The 25000-nt window shown below is 40.2% G+C and overlaps 1 protein-coding gene across 1 annotated transcript in view; it reads left to right on the top strand.

Annotated features, from left to right (window-relative positions):
- Positions 1-12261, top strand: part of prox1a (prospero homeobox 1a) — a 36523-nt gene extending 24262 nt beyond the window's left edge. Inside the window, exon 7 of the mRNA XM_053314727.1 lies at positions 9842-12261. Within this exon, the coding sequence (XP_053170702.1) occupies positions 9842-10027 (186 nt within the window). The 3' untranslated portion in view covers positions 10028-12261. The remainder of the gene's footprint in view (positions 1-9841) is intronic.
- Positions 12262-25000: the final 12739 nt, after the last annotated feature.

Below are 25000 nucleotides of genomic sequence, written 5' to 3' on the forward strand. Positions count from 1 at the left end.
ATCTGAAAGAGCAGAGATACCCTCCCTTGAAAGGTGGGTGTGGCTGCTACAAAAATCTGCCCTTTGACATTGAATGACACAGACACACAGACACACAGACACACACACACACACACACACACACACATACACCTAGAGGCCACAGAGTGGTCACACACTCACATTTCAGGGCTATCTGGTTTCATAAGCTGTGTGCACTTCATGAAAGGCTAAACTTCTCATGTCTTTCTCCACCGTTTTAGATTCTTTGTCATCCTTTCTCTCTCCTTATTCATCTATTCACTCATCTTTTCCGCTTCCTCTTCATACGACTCCATTGAAAGGGGTCATATCTCGACTCACAGGGATCGATTCTGAAAGTGGGTTTTATATCCAAGTATCTCTTCTCATACAAGATGCCCCGCAGCTTCAAATAAATGCACTGCTGCCGACTATGTTCATCTATGTTCATCATTTTGTTATGAATCAACACACAGAGGTAAATATGAAAACCTAATTGCTCTCCATCCATAAGTTTGTTTTTGTATTTTTTCTCTCCATTTCCCCCATTTCTCCTCTATCTGTCTGTTGTTCTCACATCTCTTGTCTTGTAACCTACCCAGAAGGCACACACACACACACACACCCACACAGAGTGACCAATCAGCCTTTTTAGGTGGAGGTTAATTTCCAAGACTACAACCTGTCCTGCTTTCTTTTTCTCCCCTCCATATTTCTCTGACTGATCTGCTCCACCTATTAGGATATTTAGTACAAACACAAGGATTTATGTAATATTGTTTTTTAAAGGTTTTACTACTAGTGATGTCTTGTTTTCCAGCTTATCCATAACAAACATACTTCTTGTTACCACCAGAAATCTACAAAATCAACAGTGTCATAGCATCTGAAACAACATTTTAGGCTAACTCATTCTATAGACCAAAAATTCCCTTTTCCCTAATACACAAACATCTCCTACGCAAGTGCTAAACGTAACCACAGAAACCTTATATACACTTTAGTTTCCTCGTTATACTGACAAAATTACATAATTTGTCCATTCTTAAATGTACTACACAAGTATTTGCGGATTTAAATGAGTTGAGTATGAACATATTTTTCTTTAAGTGATTATGAGCGTGAAGTCTTCCCCACTGTCTCTTTTTGTCTCTGGGTCTGGTTCACAGAGAGCAGTATGATACAGACAATGCCACCTGCCAGTTTCTGTCACTATAATTATAGCTATCTGCTCGCAGAGGGTGTGTGCGCGTCTGTGTGCGCGTCTGTGTGTGTGCGCGTGTGCATATGAGTGTGTCTTAGTATTCCAGTTGGGAAGAAGAAGAAGGCATCATCTTTGTCACTGAGCCTGATTGGAGTCACGAGGGCACGGTGTATGGATGTGTTGGTGCATGTGTTCCCGTGTAAGGTCTTCCTATATGTGTGTGTGTGTGTGTGTGTGTGTGTGTGTTGAGCATGCAGTGATTCCCTTCCCTTGCCCCAGCTGTCTCCTTAGCTTTAACAATAGGCCTGGTAACAAAGACGTGGCCTTCAGCCTCCGTCATGTGATACTAGTGGTCTGCAGCCTCTCAGTCAGATGACCCAGGCTATTGTCCTCTATGGGTGACACACACACTTGCGCGCACACACACTAACAAAAGCACAGAACACACACCAATGCAAGGAAGCACAGCACGTGTATGAACAAACACACACACACACACACACACACAGGCGCCCTGAGATACGAAGACACACGTAATGATTGCACTGAACAGAAGATACACACTCGTGAGATAGTGGGAACAGACACACACACAGACGCAATCTCAGGACGCAGACCCTTCCTCTCGGTCACATGCAGTCTGAACAAAGAGAAACTTTATTGCCATTGTCCGAGTGACAGTGAGATCAGTGACTGATTGACAAAAGAGCAGCAGAGAAGGAAACATATTGCTGATGTCCTGGAGGAACCTCCAGTCTACACTTTTACCTTCAGTGTCACAGTTTAATATGGCAGCTGGAAAACACTGTGTGACCCCGAGGCCACGATGAAGAGACAGCGGTGATTTATTAAACATGAAACTACTGATAGATTCCCTTAAATTTATGAGTTTGTTCTTAACCTTTATGCTGCATAAGCTGGCAGTGAAAGTGTGAACTTAAGAATGGCAGCTGTGTGAATACGGGTTACTGTTGCACAGAGCACTTTACCGGCACGTTATTATCTGTTCTATCTATGTACAGTAGGAAACTGAGCAGCAGGAACAAAAAGAAACAGAAGAAAAATCACCTGACTGGCTGGAGAAATTATTGACAAGAGTACGGCCTCATCTTCCCTAAACACCTGCAGTTAAAGCAACTTGCACCAAACACTCTACCTGAGAGAAATCACATTTATATTTTACTTTTTAGCCCCAGCAAATATATTTTGAGAGAGACGTAAAGCTCCCTAAAGTATAACATCTCTGACAAGTCATAAAATGTTCAAAATTAACTTTTCTGCTAATCTTTTCTTTTTTTTTTCTTTACATAGCTAAAATATCCTAAAATATCCACTTTTGCAAGACAATGTTTGCTTGTGGCAACTAAAGCTTGATTAAAAAATTTGGCTGTCTGACACAAAAACGTACAATTGTGAGAGAAAACAGTGTTCACCAACGTCCACCAACAACCTATCTGGAGTTTCATCCACCAAAGACAGCTTAAGAAGTTTAAAAGTGCTGCTTTGACCCACATCTACAAACAAACAAACCAGATTACAACATGAAATCAAGTGCTGTTTTTTTTCAATAAGGTTCACAGCGCAAACAAACTCATTCTCCCAAATACATGCATGGCGCACAGAAACCAAAATTATGGATGACACAGACAGTCATTTTGAATACGGCATTTTCAAAACATATAATATTTCATGATAGGCATCTAACATACTGTGACAAGTAATAAACGTACACGATTGTTGTTCTCACACAATCTAAAAGGCACATTTACTGTAGTCTGACTCAACTCCTAGTCGACCACTGAAGCTATAGACACTAGTTAGTATAAGTCCTGGATATTAAATATATGTTTTGAAACACTTGACATTCTAATACAAGAGGTCAAATTTGTCAGGCAATCAGCAATTTAATGGATGAAATAGGAGCTCTGGGAGCTCGTAGGTACAGTAAAAAATGAGGAGGAGAACTCGGATGACAGGTGTGCTCTCTCCTGAGTTTCAAACCAAAACAACAATGTTTTGGACACAAATTAAGGAGTGTCTCTTTAATGTCGATACATGAGTGAGTTTGAAGCTAAATGTAAACTGGGAAGGAGTGAACAAAAATGCAGGTACAGATGGGCTAAGTTATTGCTCAAGTTTCTTAATGTTTGTCTCCCTTTAAAAAGAAAATAGACACAAAAGCTAACTTAATTTTCATTGATTAGGAAGAAGAAGAAGAGAAGTGAGAGGATTTTTTACTGGTTGTGTGTTTGTATGTGTGTTCATTTGTGTTCATGTGTGTGTGTGTGTGTGTGTGTGTGTGTGTGTGTGTGTGTGTGTGTGTGTGTGTGTGTGTGTGTGTGTGTGTGTGTGTGTGTGTGTGTGTCTTTTGCTGCCAGGGTGTGTGTGACTAAAGCCAGGCCTGATAGCAGAGTGAAGAGAAGGAAAAAGGAAGCAGATGCTTGTGTGTTGGCACAAAAATGATATGTCCTCTCTTTCTCTCTCCCTCTCTCTCTCACACACACACACACACACACACACCAACACACAGTATTTGCTAGATCCACAGACAGAGCAGCACATGAAAGAGTTCCAGTATTGTCTCGATGATAGAAAAATACTCGACTGACCCACAGCAAAGTGGACCTCAAGGCCACACAGCGAATGTGTAGCAACAAAATAGAGTGTTGAGGTGTGTGTGTGCGGGGTGAGGGTCACCTGAGATTTTTAAAGAGCGACGTATCTTGTAGCAAGACTAGAAAGATGCTTTCAAAAGGGGATAGGCGAGCTGAAAAATGATCAATAACTAAGTAACACAACCCTAAACCTCATATTAATACAAAAAGGCACAGAGGGAGACACTTAACATGCTTAACAAATGAGCCTGTACAGTACACAGTGTCAACTTCCCTGACTGCACATTGATTGAAGGAGGTAGAAAGACTGAAAGTAAAAAAAAGGACACATCACACATGTGCACACAGTCTCTTTCTGTTTGTGCACCTTGAGAATCAAACATATGGTGTTTGTAGAGTGATGTCTTAAGAGCCTGTTGTGTGTGTGTGTGTGTACGGAGTGAAGCATATGAGACTTAAAAGGAAAAAAAGAGCGATAGACGGGTAAAAAGGACATACCTTTATGGACAGATGAATAGGTAGAGGTGAGTCAACTGAGGACGCGCAAACAGAGACGTTTCTATCCATCTCACGGTGACAATGAGTGTGTTTCCATCCATCTGGAGGCAGCTGCAAAAAAGCAAAGGAGAGAAAAAGGGAAGATGATGAATGTCAGAGGTGAAGAAAGAGCAGAGCTTAAAGATGCAAAGAAAGAAAGGGAGGTGGAAAGGAAAGAGTGAGATAAGACAAAAAAAGGTAATACTGGAAAAGCACAAATATTAAGCTTATTACTGAGCTTATTTAAAGCTTATTTCAAGTTATTTATTCTGTTTTTTGGGGTTTTTTTCCCAAAGAAACCAAATAAATCTGCCAGTTTTTTGCTATTCTTTTAATAATTTTGTATCATTTCCTTGGTACTAAATCAATAATCTGCATTTTCTTTTGTGTTGATGCTGACATTCATCTCTACAAAGAAGCGGTAATGGTAAAAAAAAAAATCTAATTTAAAATCTAATTAGAGGATTACATCCTATTATTGTAGTGTGAGCCTGAGTACAGTGAAGTTTTTGGTACCTAATTAACAGCAACACTAGAAAAACATAAATATAATTTTAAAACACAATAATTAGCATGAAAAGACCAAATTTAGCGGCATCAAAAGAGAGTAACTGTTTACTGTGGTTACAGTAAATGGTTACAGGATGTAGCTGTAATAATAAAAATAGTGTAATGCGTGATATTTAACTTGTGAAAACCTGTAGCACCACTAAAGAACAACAGCTGGAAGAGATTGGGATTAATGTGATTATAAAGTGATTAAATAGCTGCATGACTGTTTGTGCTTCAGTGCCACGCTGTCATGGATATTCCTGATGTAAACTAAGAACTTACTATGTTGAGTTTTTCTATTTTGGATGTGTTAAAATGGGACAGTGTATCCATAAAGAAGTAACCTACTTATAAAAGGGGCTCTCCTTTATTCTAAAAATATATTTTTTAGTGCAACACTGCCTTTTTGTGCTTGTGGCCAGCCTTGTTTTAAAAAAAAGGGAAAAAAAGACTAAATTAGCAAAGCAGACGTCACTGTTGCCAAGTGCCAAGCACTCATTGCTGTGCTTTTTCTGCACTTAAGGTTTTTGTCTGCCTGCAGGTGGCGCTCTTTTGTGTTTTCAGTCACAACGAAAGATTTAAGAATAGTAAATGTAAGAGCAGTTTTGAGCTTCTGTTAAAATCACCACTTGTAAGCAAGATTGAGATTGGTTTAGATAATATTGTGATAGATTTTTATGTTAGATAATTTTCAATATATTAGAAATGGTGTCACTCGTTTAACAGTTTAATTAGCTTCAGTCATTAAAATGGTCACATGCAGGAGATGCTTTGTGTTGGGAGATTAATGTAGCTTTTTATCTGTCCTTCATGTGATAAAAGGCTATTTAAGGTTGCTAAAAAGGCAATTGAGCAGCATGTAGAGAGATGTGGATGATGATAGCAAACATGAATGGCTGAGAAATTTGCAAATGGAAATGATAGTAAAATCAAACACGGTGGAAAATGATTGTGGACGAGCAGCGAATGCATCAGGAAAAACGAAAAGGTTGACGTGTCTTTAAATGTTTCTGTCAGCATGTTTAGAATTTTTTTTTACTTCAAATATTTTAAAATGAATGTGATGAGTGTGTGTGTGATGTAAGATAAACATTTGAGCGAGCCTGTGATTTCTTAGAAGACTTAATTCTCAAGAAGAAGAAGAAGAAGAAGAAAAAAAATTAGGAAAAGAAGAAGAGCCAACGAGGAGGAAGACGAAGGGAGAGAGATAGAGGAGGAGAGGGGAAAAAAGAGGAGGGGAGGGAGGACGTCCCAGTAGGCCTCTTTGTTGGGCAGCGATTTAGAGATTTACAGGCTCTTGTCCTTCTCTGTATGTGTGTGTGTGTGCGCATGTGTGTGTGTGTGTGTGTGTGTGTGTGTGAAGACAGAGTAATTGAGCTTCCCTTCATCCAATATTTACCCACCAAACCGGAGCAATCATGCGAATTATGTTTACTGGGAACCAAGTGTCTTTCTTCCTCTTTATCTTTCTTTCTCTTTCCCATTTTCCCCATTCCTCGCTCGCTCACCCTCTCCTGGCAACTAGACACCATATCAAGATCCAAGCCAGGAGTAAATCACACACACGCACACACACACACACACTAGGGAAACAGGCCCATCTGTATTGATGATGGCCTAATTTAGATCTCTTTATTGGACTGATTTACGATGGCCAGGCAAAACTGGGCATCTGGACCCAAGTGTGTGTCTGTGTGTGTGTTTGTCCAGTTGACACAGAATATCCTCACTGCCTCATTTCATTCTTTCTGATTGTGTCTTCCTACCTCTCTGTGAATCAGCGATGTCCTTTTTCTCCGTCGGCCATAGTCTTGTTTCAGCACTTTGAGCGACGCCCCCCCCCCTCGCCGCCGCGCTGATGACACACGTCATCCTGAAACATTTTAAAAACACACAATCATCATCGCTGGACAACGCAGTGCCACCGCTGCAACACAGACGCCAGGCAAGGGCCCTTCTGGGTCAAGGACACTGCATCTGTTTTTGTTTAACTGTGCGTGGCAGGTTTTTGTTTCACAGCTCTTTGTGATTTGAGATATCAATCGCAAAACAACGGCCAGATGAACATTGGGGGGGGGGCGAGGGGAAGAGCAGAAGCAGAATAGAGAGGAGATTAGTGAGGAGCGATGTTATATCAGGGCATCGGGATTTTATAGCCTCACTCCTGCACCTCCTCAACTGAGTGAATGTGGACTTCACCTAAATTGATTCAAAGAGGTCAAAGATCTACAAAATATTTATGTCAGCGAGGAAAGAATTTCTAAGAGAGGGGTTAAAAAGATGGCCTCTCTTTCTTTTTTCTTTCCTTAAAGATGAGAGCAAATTTAAACAACTAAAGGATGAAGGGATGTTATCCAAGAGGGAGAGAACGCCTCAAAGGCACATTCATCTTCTAGATCAAGCTCAGTTTTCAACTTTTATTTGTCCCTGTGGACAGTTTCCCAGCAACTATTAAAAACAGCAGCTTGACTTTGGGGGCTTTTCTGTTTTGTCTTGTTGTAGCCTCTCGAAAAAAATGACAGAAATGTTTCCAAAGGCACTCGCTAAGGTTTAATGATTAAGACTTTGGGTGTGATGTGCATAGTTGAAGCTACTATTCAGGTGCATTTGATTCTAGTTTCACCTTCAAAGCGACGCTGTATATCATTTGTATGATGGCCAAAGCTATAAAAATAAGTTGTTATAAACACTAACCTGTACAAATGTCACCTGAAAAGTTCAAACTTAGGTTTGTGTGTGTCTGTGAGAGTGTACTATATGCATGTGTGTGTGTGTACAGTAGAGTCTGTAGCAAGACAGTGACAGAGGGCCTCATTGAAATAACTGTGGTCTCAAGGGGCCAGCTAAAAAGAGAGAGAGGGTAGGTGAGGGCAGACAGAGTGTATGAGAGTCTAGGGAATCATTTAGTGTGTGTGTGCGTGTGTGTTTTAATTCTGTGCTTGTGTTTGACAGCAGAACAACACGCACACATTCATGGACATACACACACATACGCACACACACACCTTAAATGATTCCCTAGACTCTAACACACTCTGTCTACCTTCACCTACCTTCTCTCTCTCTTTTTTTTGGAGAGGGGTGGGGGGGTGATTCATCCGTTCTGGTGGCGGCTAACCTTGGCATGTCCGGCCACGCGTGACGGGGTTACACCCAGACGGCACTCTGTTGTCCTCTACGTGTGTGAGAGTTTGTTGGGGTGTATAGGAGCATGCACCTTGTCTGGAGGAGTCAGCAGTGTGTGTGAGAGAGAGAAAGTGTGTGTGTGTGTGTGTGCGTGTGTGTGTGTGTGTCTGTGTGTATGTGTATTTGTGTGCGTGTCTGCATCTGCATGCAAGAAAAAGGGACAAAGAAGAAGAGAAAGAGAGAGAATCCTAGTCAGGTTGTTTAGTGTCTTTGTGTGATCTTGCCCCCGGGAGAAGGAGAGCAGAAAAAAAGAGTGATAAGTGTGCGCGTGTGTGTTTGTGTACACGTATGTGTGTGTGTGTGTGTGTGTACGCCTGTGTGTGTATTGTTCTGCTGTTAAAAACGCACACACACACACAGAATTAAAACCCACACACAAGCATACACACACACACACACACACACACACACACACAAAGCCTTGTGATGACAGTATATTTATGCCTGCATGTGGAAAGGACAATTGGATCCCAGCAATCCCTTCGTTCTTGTTTAAACTGCCACACACACACACACACACACACACACACACACACACACACACACACACACACACACACATGCGTGCACACACAGCCTGTGACAGATCACAGACAACTGTTCACCTGCCATTGTCAAGGACTGAGTGTGTCATCTGTCATTATGTGTGTGTGTGTGTGTGTGTGTGTGTGTGTGTGTGTGTGTGTGTGTGTGTGTGTGTGTACACACACAGCTGGGAACTGTTAAGAAAGGGGAAGTACATTCAGGGGAAGTTCAGCACTGAAGAAGAACTTGGTACAGAAATAGAAAAATATGGACACCTGAAACACACGTACACTTAACGTAATTCTTAATCCTCTCAACATGCAGAACTACTGTTTTATCGTTCTCTGTTTTTGCATTGCAGTTGTGATTTTAGATGTGTATATCACTAACTTTGACAAGGACAACATTAGAATTGCAACAATTTGATTAATCGATTAGTCAGAAAATGAATTAACATTCGTATTGATTATTGGTGGATTATTTAGTCATTTTTCCAGTTTAGCTTCTTAAGTGTGAGTATTTTTTTGGTTTATTTATCATCTGTGACAATAAACTCAATATATTTTGGTTATAGACTGTATTTCAGGATAAAACGAGACATTTTCAGGAGACGTTTGGACTCTAAGAAACTATGATTGACATTTCTTTGTAGATCAAACGATTAAGTGATTAAAATAATTGACAGATTAATCAGTAATCAAAATAATTGTTATTTTGCAGTTCTAATGTTCATTTATTCAAACAGTAGGGTGACTTGTTTTCATGTTTTCTTGTTTCATGCCTATTTAAATGCCAAAACACCCCATATGGCCAAAAGTAGGTGGACACCCCTATCCAATACATGTGCATAAAGCCAGATCCATAAAGACATGGTTATCCCAGTTTGGTGTGAATTAAATTGGCCTGCAAAGAGCTCTGAACTCAGTCCCATCCATCACCATTGAGATGATCTGGAAAGCCGACTGTGAACTGAACCTCACCGCCAAACATCAACATCACTAATGTTCCTGTTGCTGAACGGCAACAATTTCCTAGCGCCAGGTTGTTTGTTTATATAGAAGTAGCATAGTTCTGTATTTAGAGCTTCCTTATGGTCATAAATACTGAAATTGTAACTTTAATTTCACAACACCGAAGGGACGGTTTATTAAAAGGGAAGAAGTTATGTCACTAACAATTTCCTTTTTCTCTCTACCCCTCTCCCTACTTCCTTATCCTCCAGGTCCCTGAACGATTTCTAGAGGTGGTCCAGGTGACTCTTCGTGAATTCTTCAACGCCATTGTGGCCGGCAAGGATGCGGACCCGTCCTGGAAGAAGGCCATCTACAAGGTGATCTGCAAACTGGACAGCGAGGTTCCCGAGGTCTTCAAATCCCCCAACTGTCTACAAGAACTCCTCCATGACTGACTAGGGCGAGGCAGGAAACACGGAAAGCAAGACAAACCTCGAAGGATCATGAGAACTGTGTAAAAAAAATTAAAATTAAAAAAATTAAAAAATAAAAAAAAAACACTTTTAAAGGCATGGGGTTAGACGTGGTTGAGGTCTTCAGTGGAAGGCATTTGGAAGTGTTTTATGACATTCATAACGCCCTGCAGAGACTTGAAGTGACACTAGCTGGAGGCTTCCGGAGAGGTTTGTTGATGGTTATTTCGGTCAGCCCGCCTTTAACAGACAAAACTCCCCTCAAGATGTTTTATAGAGAAAAAAATATTCCTCTTGAATGAGGTCGAGGGCTCGAACTCAAGAGTCCGAAGATACTCAAATTCACAAATTGTGTTCAGACTTTTATAAATTGAAAGCAAAACAGTGAAAAGTGAAAACCTCCTTGCACTCACAGAAAAGCCCGTCTCCTCTTTCTCCTCCACCTCGTCCAAGCTCGTTCTCCATCCTTCTCTGGATGAACAAAAGGATGAGGATGATCACGGATCAATCTTCAGCCCGTGGTCTTGGTGTCTGGAGCGGACTAAAAGTAAAGAAGATAATATATGAAAATCTTTTTATTGTGGATGTTTTTAAGTTACATGGACATTTTTTGGAAAAAAAGTGATGTTTCTGTATTTTTTCCTCCTTTGTATGAGCTTACAGCCTCTCTTCTATGAACCCTCAGTCACTCACAAAGATACTGTACACATGCACACACAACCACAAACACACACCTACACACACCTCTTGAATAGGAAAGCACAGTAGCATTCCCAAATCCTTACGCAAACCCAGACAAACTGGGCAAAAAAACAAACTTAGTCGTTGTTTATTTCCCTTCTTTTTTCCATCCTCTTTTTACTTCCTTCTCTTCTTACTGTACTGAGACTTATTGGGTGTTTGTTTTGACTGTGTGGCTCTCCCTGCCCCACCCTCCCCTTGCCGCCCCTCTTGGCTCGTGTTGCCTTTAGGCGCCCAGAGCATCGAAGACAAGATTTTACCATTTCATCTCTAAAGAAAATCAAAAGTCCCATTTTAGAACTTGCCGTTACAGTTTAAACTTGAAAGTTTGTTTTAATCCATCAAACAAAGATTAAGGAGTAATCCAAAATCTTTGATAAAGATTCTTTACATTTTGTTATATAAGATTTGTGACCAAGATATTTTGTAGGTGAACGATATACTTCAGTGTCAGTGCCCTCTGGTGGACAAACAGTGCAATGGCGACACTATTTCTAAACAACTAAAAACATTCACTATTTTTGGCATTTCTGTGCTGAACATGGCTTGTTACTCATCAGCTGACTTATACGCCAATACCGGTAAATCTGTGATAAGCTATTGGGCTCAACTGCTACTGGTTTATAATATTTACAAATGACAGCACTGATGCAAGAAAAATGTACAACATGGTACTTTTCAATAGGCAACATGGTTGGTGTTTTTCATTTTTTTTATTTTATTTGTGTTGACGGCTTAATTTGTCCGTTATGTTTTATTAGAATATTCAAAATCCTAACCTGAAAATCACATTTACATCGATTTGTGATGTTATTTTGAATGAAATGTGGATTTACGTTATGTAAGTAATTATTTTAATATTGATTGCTTTTTTTTATATAATAGTCATTCATTCCAATTTTTGCCTGTTTCTTGGATCATCACGGCATGATACAAAACAAGATTTCCTTCATGGTGCTCTGGAACAGGCTAACCTTTGCTGATACACACCTCAAATCACTGCACAGTGAGTTCTTTTTAAGAGTAGATTGGACTTTACCACTGGCTGTGGTGCAATCATGCATCCTTAAACTCTCTGAGCTCATATTTGCAACTGAGAAATGTAAAAGTGTCTCATTTTAACCTATTCAAAACTGGAAGTCACTGGAAGTAATCAATAGAAAAACTCTCTCTGCTCTGGGCAGCCATGAGGGTCAGCTGCACCGGCCGGGTCATGTGTGAAGTGTTTAAGGTTTTAACAGCAGAAAAAAAAAGACATACGAGAAAAATGCTGATATTTGTAGCTTGTATAGATGTAATAATTACTCTGATCACTCTGATATTGTTATTTATAATTGAAATAATTATTCCTATTAATGTTATTCTGATGATGATGATTATTATTAATGCTTGCTACAGATTTGACCAGTGGTTTACTCATTGTTTATCCATCACACTGCAACATGAAATAAATTATTCTTTGAAAAAAAAAAAAAGGAGTGATTGTTTTTGAGTGTGTGCTTGCACTTTTCTCTGTTCTGTTTGCTCTGAGCAGAGGTGCAAGGGCATTGACCGTTTGCATGCGCCTGCCCACACACACCAAATCGCATCAACCCAAGCAGTAACTAGGCAACATGATGGCCAAATTAACTCTGCCCATGCCCTCCCTCTCTCTCTCTCTCTGCCTCTCTCTCTCCCCTCCCTCTCTCTCTCTCTCTGGATTCTGTATAGGGGACATGTGATCCCTTGTTGTTGTTGCTGATGAATTGAAAAGAGGAGTGCTGTGTGATTATTGTCAGCACAAAAGCCTCAAAAAGCTGCTGACGCCTAGATTAGCCAGTACAAAGACGCAGGGACACACACACACACAAACAAAAAGACATAGGTACAGACTCTCATACACACGCACACATATACACAAAGGCACAGGGACACGGCCTGTCTGCCCTTGTTGCCCTACCATCCTTCTCAGCGCTCCGTCCCTCCTCTGTTCATTCTCCATCACTGATATATCTCACCTTTTCCCCATCTTACCTCTCCTGCCTCCTCTCCTCTGCATGCTTTCTCCTTTATCATAGCTTTCATTTCATCTCCTCTCACACCGCTTACCTCCAACACCAACACACACACACACACAAACACACACACACACCATGTCCTGTGTTTGTTGGCGCCAAACACCAACTGGCATGACACAATGCCAACCACCATCACCAGCATGGGATAAAGTGCCAGCACTCAATGTGCCTCTCCTTCTCTTACAAACATACAAATATGAACACTAGAATAAAATAAGGTGTGTATAAAACACAGTTACACAAACTTCCCAAGTTTAAAGAAAATTACAAACATTTGTAATGATATGGTCGCATTTGCATGTAATAATGCAACTATTGCCAAAACTCTATTTGTAACTCAATCTATGAAGTGCCCCTCCTGTAATGAATCACTTCCTATGACAATGTGATTCCGCTCTATAAAGAAGTCAAATGAGATTAAGACAAAATGGGTAACGCAGGCAGTTACCCACATAACAAAACGACAACATGTCAAAAAGTTGGCAGAAAAAAAGAGAAAAAATACTGAATGATTACATGTTCCTTTTTGAAATTCAAACCAATAAACCAGTATTTAAGGGATACTCCACAGTTGTGATCAGGTAAATACAGTCGTCCTCTGTGGCTCTAGAGGAGCTGTGCTATGCCTGAGAAAATAACTCATCCAGGTATCCAATTTCAACAGAAAGCACATTTACAACATAGAGGTTTAAACATAAGCACACAGCTTAATCCAGACTAAGAGTCAGTGACATACAGTACAGTATTAAATTGTTTTTAAACAACTAAAGCAATGCAAAGCAAAACTTAATTTAGACACATAAACAGTAGATGAGTTAAAAAAGAAAGTAGGAATAAAATAAAATAAATCATCACTAAGACCAGCAAACCAGATGAAAGTTTTCAGTTTTAAAAGACAATAGCGTTGGAGCACACCTAACATGACTGGGTAGGATATTCCACCGCTCGGAACATAAAAGCTAGAAGTAGATAAACCAATTTTCATGAAAGCCCAAGGGAAAAATCAAATGGCCTGTTTCAGATAAACTGAGGAGTTTTAGCTGGTTCACAGCTCAGAGGCATGTAAGAGAGATACCGGAGGTGGGTTTCTAGAGACAGTTGTGACAATTTAAAAGAGATTTCCTGTCTGTGAACTTTTGTCCCAATAACCAGGATTTCCATCTTGTTCCTAGACATCCATTTATCGATATCCTTGAGACATTATCATAATGTATGAACAGGGCTCAAGTTATTAGGGGACAGGGAAATATACTGTGTGTCAATTAATAATGGGCCTAACATTGACCCCATGGTGAACACCAAGTGAGATCATATTTTTCTTTTGGAGCAAAAATTCCCCAGACAAACACTCACATATTTTGCAGTATGATTAAAAAGTTTATCCATAGTAGAGAGTAGAACCCTTGTATTATGTGTATTACGGTTTATTATATTTTTTCAAAATGATTGCCTTGCTTTTCTAATATTTAGTACCTAATAAAAAGATTTTTGTACTATTTGACTTCTGCAGTCCCTTTTCTTCTCCCTGGTCAATTCATCTATTAGCCAAGGCCCCTTTACTTTTGACTTTTTATCAGACAACACATCAAAAATAAGAGCAATGCACACAGGAAAATAAACAAAGGGTCATTTAAGTTCTATAGAGATTAAAAAATGATGTTCATCTCTGGTATTTGTTCAATTACTTCACCCACAGTAGTTGTGACAGCATATCTCAACACATTACATGACATTGCTGCAGATTTTAGCTTCAAGGATGGACAGAAAAAGAAAAAGTATCTTGTGCATTAGCTCACACTGCCAGCCCTTTTCATTAGAGCAGGAAGGGTTGAACAGGAGGTGGGGTCACTCTGTGCTCTATATGATCACACACACGCCGTCTGCCTATGAAAGCACATCTGAGCAGCGCAACAATAAAACAGCTGTGTTTGTGTTGGCCTGCTGATTGTTTCATTCTCAATCACACCGTCATACACACACAAACACACTTGCACAAACAAAAAAAACACACTTATTGTCCGCAGAGATGGCATGACAGTGATACATCTTGGGTAATGGCTGCTATTATTATGGAGTAGGGAGAGAGTTTATTATGGAGGAAAATCTCTCCTCAACATAATTCTAATAGCTGTAACTGTCTTATCTGTGTTAACTGCAGCTAAAGTGGACTGTGGGGCGTGTGAGAAAGTCTTTTATTCACATTCATTGCCATATTGGTAGATGGATACAATTGCCTGGGATGAAGGGATCTCCATTGCTACAAAATTACAATTTAAACAATTACAGCCCGACTAATAACCAAATAATTTAACATTTAGAATTAGTGGTATGTTCATTGACTCACATCCTTATTTTAGTAGGAAAAAAACTGAAATGGAGAATTTTAATCCATGATAGAGGCTGTGGAAAAGAAAGAGGCTGTTGATGTGTTTTCTGATGTTCATTGTCACATAAGTATAAAAGTAAAGAGATGCAAGTATGAAATATGCAAATAGGGACATACATGGCATAAAATCAACAGTATACTGTATACACACAGTACGAAACAATATAGTAAATATATTAGTTTTTTATGTTGAGTCAAGGAAGAGTGCACAAGGGGGTGAGTGCTGGGTATCTAGTCATTCAAACATGTGGTTGATATTTTCTAGGTGATGGGAATGATAGAGGTGGCACTGAAGTATGTTTGGACTGGGACAGTGAGAGGTCAAATATTGTAGTGAAGACCTCAGCCAGCTGGTCCCAGAGGACCTGTCCAAGTATGCCACCCAGGCCAGCAGCCTTCCATGTCCTCACACTGCATAGTGATCCTCTGATGTCAAGCAATGGTCAGAGTGAGCCCTGGCCTTTTGGTGGGTTGGTCAGTTTTGTCTTTGTCAAAGCAGGTGTAGAAAAACTTTAGCTGGTCTGTAAGGTATCGCAGGCAGTAGAACAGGTGTTGGAGCTTTTCTAATCCATGATAGACTGTATGCCTCGCCACATGCACATGGGATCGGAGGTGTTGTGGAGGTGGTCCTTTATTTATAGGGTGTAGTTTAGTTCTGATGCCCTTTTTGAGGTTAGCTGGCTGTTGGCCTCACACTTTCCAGGCTTGAACACAGTGTCACAGCCTCTCTGCAGCTGCCGGACCTCACTGATCATCCAGGGTTTCTTGGTCGGAAAGGTGCGGATTGATTTTTATTTTTTATTTTTTTGTGACATGAGTTAATGAGGGATATGCATTCACTCCCATATGAGAGCCACGGCCTTCTGAATGTGCAAAAATCCTCCAGTCTGTGTTGTCAAAAGCATGTGTTTGAAAACATTGCCTGTGAACATAATCCAGGCAGTGATTACATTTGCCAACAAAACAATATTGGGAAAGCAATTAGTTTGTATGTTAACATAATTTCTAGGGACAGGGTTGCTTTATTGGGTTGTCAAATTTACAGAAAATAAAAAGGAATTCTTAAAATAATGATGCAAACTATGATTATCTAAATATTCCTTTGGGCTGGCTCATTTGAGTCATGTTTAGAGAAGCAAAGATTTTGAAGTCATGCTGGGCTCAAAATCTCTGTTTTGTTCCATGCTTTTGTCCAGTAAGAGATATGATTTATAGAAAAATGTTCACTAGATTCTGAATTTTTTTTGTATCTGAGAACAGTCAGCTTTATATCTCCAAAACCTGAAATATGTTTATCACGATTATGATAAAACCACTTCAAAACATTGGACAAATGAACGACTGATTGAATCTGAACATCAGCGGCTGCAACAATCACTGTTAGCTTGTTGAACAGACTTTAATCAGCCAGCACTGCAGGTTTATTTGCATCAGTTCTTTAAGATGGCACCCAGGTGAATGAAGCTAATTGTTGTTTGGAACAGCTGCCCCGACAGCGTTTTCACTTCCTCCTCCCAACACGCTCAGCATCCCTTCTTCTCTCCATCAGATCGCTCTTTTTTCCCCCCCTCCCTCTAAGTCATCCATCCATTCCTTTTACGATTCATAAATTGATTCCTCTGTCTGGCAGCCATCTAGACTTCCATCTATCCCTGATTTGTCAAAAAGACTGTCCATTTTTTTCAGTTTTTGATCTCTTTATATTTATAATACAAAGTCTAAAAAAAATCAAAGTCAAGCTCTCTAAAGTCAAAGAATCCATCCATCCACCTATCTCTCCCCTCCTCCCTCCCTCCCTTCATTTCTCCTTCTTCTTCTCACCCTCTGCTCCAAACTGATATCCACCCTCCCCTCCCTTATTCCTCCCTCCATCCCTCCATCTCTCCTTCCATCAGCGGTCTGTTCGCTAATCAAACACCATCTGCCCTTCCATCCCCAACCTGTCAGGAACAGCTGCCAGCCGCTCTCTTAACAACACTTTTAACAACCCTGCCGCATCTTCCACGGCCCGCCGCCCCGTCGTCACCACCAGGCGGACGTCGCCGATGAGGGCCACCGCCTCCTTTACGGGCACGCGCCGACACAACAGACATATGTTATATCAATGGAGTACAAGGACATGCATGTGCACTTGTTAAGAAAGCAAGAACTTGCAAAAAGTAGACAAAAAATTAACTTCTACTGGCCTCTCATTGAACCTAAGTCGCAGCGTCATGAACTACGGGCAAAGAAAATAAAATGATTCCAGAGAAAGAAGGATAACGAGCTGGCAGAAGAGATAAAACAAAGGAGAGATGGTGCTCAGTAAACGAGTGGAAGTCTAAATAGTAATCAAGGGAAGAATCAGCCGCCTGCTCAAAAAAAGGGTTTAGAGCTAATGGTGGGAAGTAAAAGCTCCCAACACACACACACAATACAATTTTACACACAAATACCGTTCGATAACTACTCACACACACGCATAAGAATACAATCATCTTAAACTCATTCACATAATAGTTATCTCACACACCCGCAATATAATCATCCCTCACACATATCACAAATACTGTATAATCACTTACCAGTGCTTGTTCATACACACAAAACAGTCAGCACGCACACACACACACACACACACACACACACTGCACAAACTGCACTGCTGTTGTCGTGAACATGCCAAGACATTTTCAAGTGTTATATCCTGAGGAACTTCCCCAACCAATCATTGCCACATAGGCCAGATGTTCACTGGTGCTTCAATGCAATGTTCTTCTTACACACACACACACACACACACACACACACACACAGAGTAACACTGGCTGGCATCTTTTGTCTCTCTCCCTTTGCGCACATGAGCATTTGATATGAGACTGAAACGCCAAGACTGCACTTTTTCATCAAACAAAGGGAGAGGAGAAAAGAGTAAGAGAGGAAGAAAGACATAAAAGGAAAGAAAGAAAGAATGGCGCAGAGAAAGAAAGTGAAACAAGACTAAATCAAAAAAAGACAACGTCACAAAGGAGATCTCTGTCTGTCTCTGTGCATGTGGGGAGTTTTGTGGTGGGGAGTGTGATGACTTTGGCTGAGAGTTTGTGATTTTGTCAAACTTTTTTTCCCCCAACTGTATTCATTGTAAGATTGAATTGTCAATTGTGGTTGTAGTTTGATGTGATTGGTGGTTGTTTGGCAGACAGTGGGCCATGTCTCTCAGTGGGGATTGGTACTCTGAGACGCCATCTCTGTCTCTGAAACATGGAGTGTGGGTTCCTGACCAATCTGTCCTGGTAAAGGAGATTCTCCTGGCTGTGGGAGGCTGTGTCGGGACAAACAACCCCCCCCCCCCCCATGCCTCCAGGATGAACAGAGGTGTGGTTGTTTCCCTTAAGTGTGAGTGTTTCATGGTTGACTTAATAATGAACAGCATCTCTTTGAAAAGTGTCAATCTGCAGGTTTCCCCGCTTGCAGCGCTCCCCGTCCGGGTCACCGTTTCAGCTGTTGATAGGTGTTCATGTTTCCGAACTGTCCATCACAGATGTTGGAAGTTTCCTTAAAAGTGAAAATACAGGGAGGGATATTACATGGCACTGCTCCACCGGATGAGCAATCAGCAGATGCAGTTGCTCAGCAGGAGGGTTGGCACGATCTGTACGTGCTACAGGAAATTAATGGCTTCCTAGATTTAACTTTTGGAAAATCTGTGAAAGCAGAAAATTGTATTAAAAAGTGCGTTGACTTCACAGAAAGCAGTTGGTTTTCATCTGCAAAAACCAACAATTCTCAAAAAAGAGGTAAAAGACTTCATAAGTAGGGTCAATGATGAATGTTTTGCACTGCGTGATCTCTCCTTTACTGTTTACTTCTTTGTATATCATCTCTCTCTTTTATGGATAAGGCAAGGGTTGGGTCTTTAAATATTAATGGTGAGAGGGATCGACAGAAGAGGGAAGCCATTTCAGAAATGACTACACAAAAAAGTTGGACAGAGATAACATGGATGAGATAAAATGCTGTAGAGTTCTACATTGCCCTCTTCAGGATGGAGGACTGTCACAAAGAGTAAAAGGACGAAATGCTGCAAGTGCTTCCTGAGCGAACTGTCCTGGATGCCAACGCCTCCATGGAGGAGCTCACTGTTGCTCAGCGTCAGAGGGACTGGACAGACCGCCTGCAGACTTATATAAGCACTCCTGTCAATGCATGGGAGCTGAACTGTGGGAGGTGCTGCAGAAATGTTCTCAGATAGGTCTTCTACCCAAAAATAGAGAATTGGCTTTAAGAACTGGAATCAGAGAGGTTCAGAGAGGCATTACACAGAGATGTCTTATCTCTGGACAGCTGTAGTCTTAAACCACTGAGCCTCTTCTGAATAGATTAAGATCTAGGCTATCATGACTTATGCTGCCAGGGCTGCCTCAGAGGCCCTTGCTGGTGGTGTTGGCTTATGCTGATGACATTAATGTGTGTTAGAGATCAGAGAGATGGAGTTCCTGGGTCGTCATTTAGATATCTATGAAAGGGTATCTTCAACTAAAGTGAATTGGGGAAAAAAGTGCAGTTTTGAAGGGCAGAGGGCAGATAAAAGAAACACCAAAATTACTGGTGTAGCTCAACTAAAAGTTGGAATTTGAGTTTTACAGACTGATAAAAAAGTGTTTTTGTCAACATTTGGAGTGTGCAGTGTGTGCTATGTTTAATGAGAGACTAATTTAGGTTTTTGCATGGTTTTATTTTATTTTTTTGTAATTTTTGATAAGTCAGTCAGGTTTAACATGCACTTCTGCTGAATTGTATTTTCATTTAGTAATTTTTTAAATTCAAATCTTAGATACCAGATGTTCACTGGTGCTTCAATGCAATGTTACACACACACACACACACACACACACACACACACACACACACACACACACACACACACACACACACACACACACACATACACACACACACACTAATACTGGCCTGCATCTCTTGTCTCTATCTCCCTTTACTCAGACTGCACTTTTTCATCAAACAAAGAGAGAGGAGAAAGAAGTGGGGAAGAACAACAGAAAGGAAAGAAAGAGTAGGAGGTAGACATAAAAAGTGAAATAGGACTACATTTTTAAAAAGACAATGATGGACAATATCTCTCTCTGTCTCTCATTTCCATACATTCATCCCATTAGAAACACTTCCAGGCCACCATATGGCTGACATTTTTAAATTTGAGTGAAATATCTCAATGACTGATGTATGAATGCATTGCCATAAAATTTGGTACAGATACGCATAGCCTCAGCGATGGTAAATCCTGATGACTCTGCTGATCCTCTAACTTTTCATCAAACACTGCCAGCGACTCAAGGTTTTCACTTATTCAGTAAAACACCTTGAATGGATCTACTGGACAAAATAGCAAATAATTAAGTACAGACATTAATGTTCCCCAGAGGATGAATCCTATTTTTCTTGGTGAGCATTTGTCCATTTGGACAGGTGTGAACCCAGTAGGTCAGTTACCCTGACTCACCACCCTCTGCATATATTATTTGGACGATTTGGACGATGGACTGATGAAAAGTGACCACCATTTAACTTTCTGCAGTCTGCAGCCACTCAGTCTTTCTCTTACTGATTTAATTATATGAATAATAGCCACAGCCAGTTTTTAAAAAAAAAAAGTTGTTTCATTCAAAGCTTCTCAACTGTCTTTGCTTCAAAGAAGAATAAAATGAAAAATGATGTTTCAAGGACACCTGCGTCTTTTGTTGCAGTCAATGCTTTTCAATTAATCCTACTAGATAGATTTTGTTCAGTAAATGTCATTAAAACAATGTCACATTGTCAAAGACAACACCAAAGCTGTGAAAATGGTTGAAAAATTTGTAGCGGGAGACCACTACAAAGATGTAATCAGAGGCACAAATGTAGATTTTAGAGGTTATGACATGATAAAAGTTTGGTAGCCCATGCATTAGCCAAAAAAAATCAAAACTTTTGAACTTTTCGTGAGTCAAAGGATGTTTTTTTTTTTTTTTGCTGCTGTGCGTTATCAGCCATCCTCAGGGCAGCGGCTGAACACCCTGTGATGGTAAAATTCAACCATTGGAGAGAGACGACTTCTGGTGTGGAAATCAATACAGGCTCACACAGGGCAGATGCAGGAGGGCTCACACACACACTCATGCATGCTTACAGATGTACACAGGCCCACTCACTTGAGGGAGTGTGTCAGCCACGTGTCTCATGTCCAATAAGGGCATTAAGTCTGTCAATAAGAGCCTTTCAAGAATACCAGGGGTTCTATCAACTGACACACTCATACACACATGAATTCAGATAAAATATCCTTTCACACACACACACACACACACACACACACACACACACACACTAAGGACTAACTTCCCCCTCACACTTTGTCCTTTAACCAGACAAAAATGGAGAGAAGCCCGGGGCCGTTCCATTTTAATCCACATCACCTACCCCCCCCCACCCCCCTCCTCCTGCTGACATCCCCCAGACTCACACATTTTCCTGTTTCCTGCTCTCTTTGTCTCTCATCTTTCTTACATTTTTCCTTTCCCTTTTGACATTTCTCTGTGACTGCCGATCACATTTGTCACTCTGTAAGAAATCTAAGGAACAGCTATTGAGGGGTAATATTTGAAATGGAAACAATGGATCTGATTGTTCACGTTTTTTGCCATTAAAAACCTTTTTAAGGAAATAATTTATTTTTTAATTGTAGGAGCTGTTTGTTTGCAACTGTGAAATTCAGACAAAAAATAACTGATTATATCACAGATCAGGGTGTAAAAGGGTACTTTGAACACTTCAAGGAGGATATAACTAACCAACCGAGAGACTATACAGTATGATAATGGCTTACAGTATAACTGAAGATCTAGTTCAGTGAGTGTGTGTCTTTGAGCAAGCCACCAAAGCTTGTTCAGGGTTTCTACTCTGACTCTGTGCTGACAGAATCAAAAAAAGGAAACATGCCTTTAAAGAAACCATCACATCAGCAGAAGTTATTGGGATGTGGATGCATAAAACAAACAACATGATAATGAAAACATTTCTTTAAACAACCAAAAGCAAACAGTGTTGTAAAACGCTGTATTTTTAGAAATATATCAATTGTCACAAAGTTTGGGCATTTCAGATTGTAAAACTTCTACAACTCCACAAGAAATGAGCCAACTTTAACTGCCACTGCAAAGTTTCATTAACACCAAGTAAAACAGCTAGAATGAAAGCAATATTAACCGCTACAGTAGGTAGTGTATGAGCAATGACAATCACCCATAATAGACCAAAATCATAATGTAAGAATTGTCATATAATAATTCAATGTTAAAATGAAGGACAGACAGTTCTCCATGCGACAATTTTAAAGTGCATTTCTGCATTTGGTGTTGTTGGACACCTGTATTTACATGTTTTGATTAATCATTTAATTGGTGTGTCTATAAAATGTTAGAAATGATTGAAAATGTCCATCACAAGGTCCCAGAGTCCAAGAGTCCAAGTTGACATCTTTATATTGCTTGTTTGGTCTGATCAAGAGCCGAACAGGAACCAGATAATGTTCTTGAAACTTATCTATTTGTTGTATATAGTATTATTATGTATAAACTAAGAGACTGATTGACTAACTGTATATCTTTAAGGGTTTGTGTTTTTCTTTATTCTAACTTAGATTTCTGGAATGAGTTTGTGTCATTAGTTGAAGATTGTTTGTTTTACATGGTCCAAGGACTGAAACCCAGTCCAAGTGTCAACCTTGAGCAGTGAGGAAGTCTTCAGTCTCTTTGTGGATGAACTATGCATTTGACTGAAGACCAAAACATGTAACTTGACATGCGAAGCAGCTGCATGAGTGTGTCTTGAAATATTTTGAGTCTCTTAAGCTCAGTGACTGTGTAATCCTATTGTTAAAACCCCAGAGTGGGCCAAGGAATTTCATTTATCAAGACATGGATAAGCCTCCTAGAAGAGCCCTCTTCAGAAACAGACACACATACTATAAATAACAACATGGCATACTGGGCATTGTCAGGGAGGTACTGCTTCGTAGGCAAATAAACAGGGTTTAGAGGAGTTACTGTGAGCAGAAAAAGACAACGTGTTAGTCTGTAAAGCATGAAGCAACGGTGGACGGACAGATGAAACAGAGAAAAGTGATTAGAAAAAAAGGATGAGCTTGATGACTGGCATGAAAGAGAAATGACAGAGGGGGGAAGAATCTCAGGCCTGCCGTGCTCGTCTGTCCACACACACACAGACGGACTACAAATAAGCTTGTGCGGTTTCTTTGAACATGCGGCGGTCAAGGTTCACTGGCAGGTCAGCTGGAGGACTGGATGAACATGGAAAATAAAACACACGCACACACAGACAAAAACACTTGTGGACAGCTGTCAATTGGCAACTAAGCAGGTCTGAGGTGAAACAATGGGGCTGAAGAAGAACAGCAAAGAGTTTTATTGGGGTTAAAATAAGGTTAAGCTTTCGGTTGGCATGTGCCACGGTAAATCAGTATTGGACATGCCAGGAATCTTATGTGTGTCTACAACACACAAGCATCCTCCAGCACCAATTCTTTTTGCAGTTACTGCGAACATTATGAGACGCTGAGGAATTCCCAGTCTCTGCGCACTAGACACTAGATGCCTCTACAGTTAAATAAAAAACTAAAAGAAAAAAGGCAGCAGTAGAGAAAACAAAGGAGTCATTCACATCAAAGTGAAAATGTGATTGTTATGTCTTTTCTATAACTATTTCTCACACTCTCTAATGCTGCTACAATAAAATAAAACTATGAAATGTCCTGTGAACACATTTAAGCAGCGTGATCGACATAATGTTCATACATTTGGAGGCAGTTGCACTCCGGTGAAGTCAAATATTGAGCTAATTACCTGCTATCTTTAGCAGTAAACACCCATTTTTTGATGGATACTGAACAAGATGCACTGGATCTGATTAAAATGTGGCAAAAATGTGGTTTCTGTTGCTCCAAAAATGTCTTTATACCATGAAAATGTATTTTTCTGTCAATAATGAATCTAATTTCCTAATACATTATTAGATTCAGATGTCGGCTGTCAGTGATCAGTGCTTGACTGTAAAATATTCTCTTCTTGCATTAAAATCCACTAAAAGCCACTAGCTCACAGTTTACACACACTTTCACATCACTTTCCACCAAGTTCCTCCTGATAAAATTGCTCAAAAGGAATCCTCATTATCAAAGGAAATGAAAACACTTATTAGTCAATGAGGAATTGTTTATATATTCCAGGATTTTTTTCTTCTTGCCTGTTTAACGCCTCTTTTCATCATCAGAGCGTCTCACTGTGTAATAGAGCAGGACACGGTGCTGAATATTTCCATATCTCCATGTAATGCTCCTTTACTGCCCCCTACCTTTTCTAGCATGAGTCCAAATGAGATGGAGAGAACAAGAGAGAGCAGTCAGGGAATAAGACAGAGAGATAAAAAGCCTCTGAGCCTCCGAATAAGGATAATAGAGGAAAAACATATGACGATAATGAAATGTTATGATTATATTTGGAAGATTACGATGCTATGGCTTTAAGGATCACAGCAGATTACTCCAGTGAAAGGAGAGTGAAATTGAAAGAGTGGATCAGAGAGGACAACGTATTTTCTAGAAATCTACAAGTTTATGTGGTCAAGTATCGTAGTTATCCAACACTGACAAAGAAACAAACAATATTTATACCCCAGCTTGACTGAAAAAAGACTACATTTTCAAGTGCTTTATCAATA

The sequence above is a fragment of the Scomber japonicus genome, chromosome 24 (genome assembly GCF_027409825.1).
Source record: "Scomber japonicus isolate fScoJap1 chromosome 24, fScoJap1.pri, whole genome shotgun sequence".
Taxonomy (NCBI): Eukaryota; Metazoa; Chordata; class Actinopteri; order Scombriformes; family Scombridae; genus Scomber; species Scomber japonicus.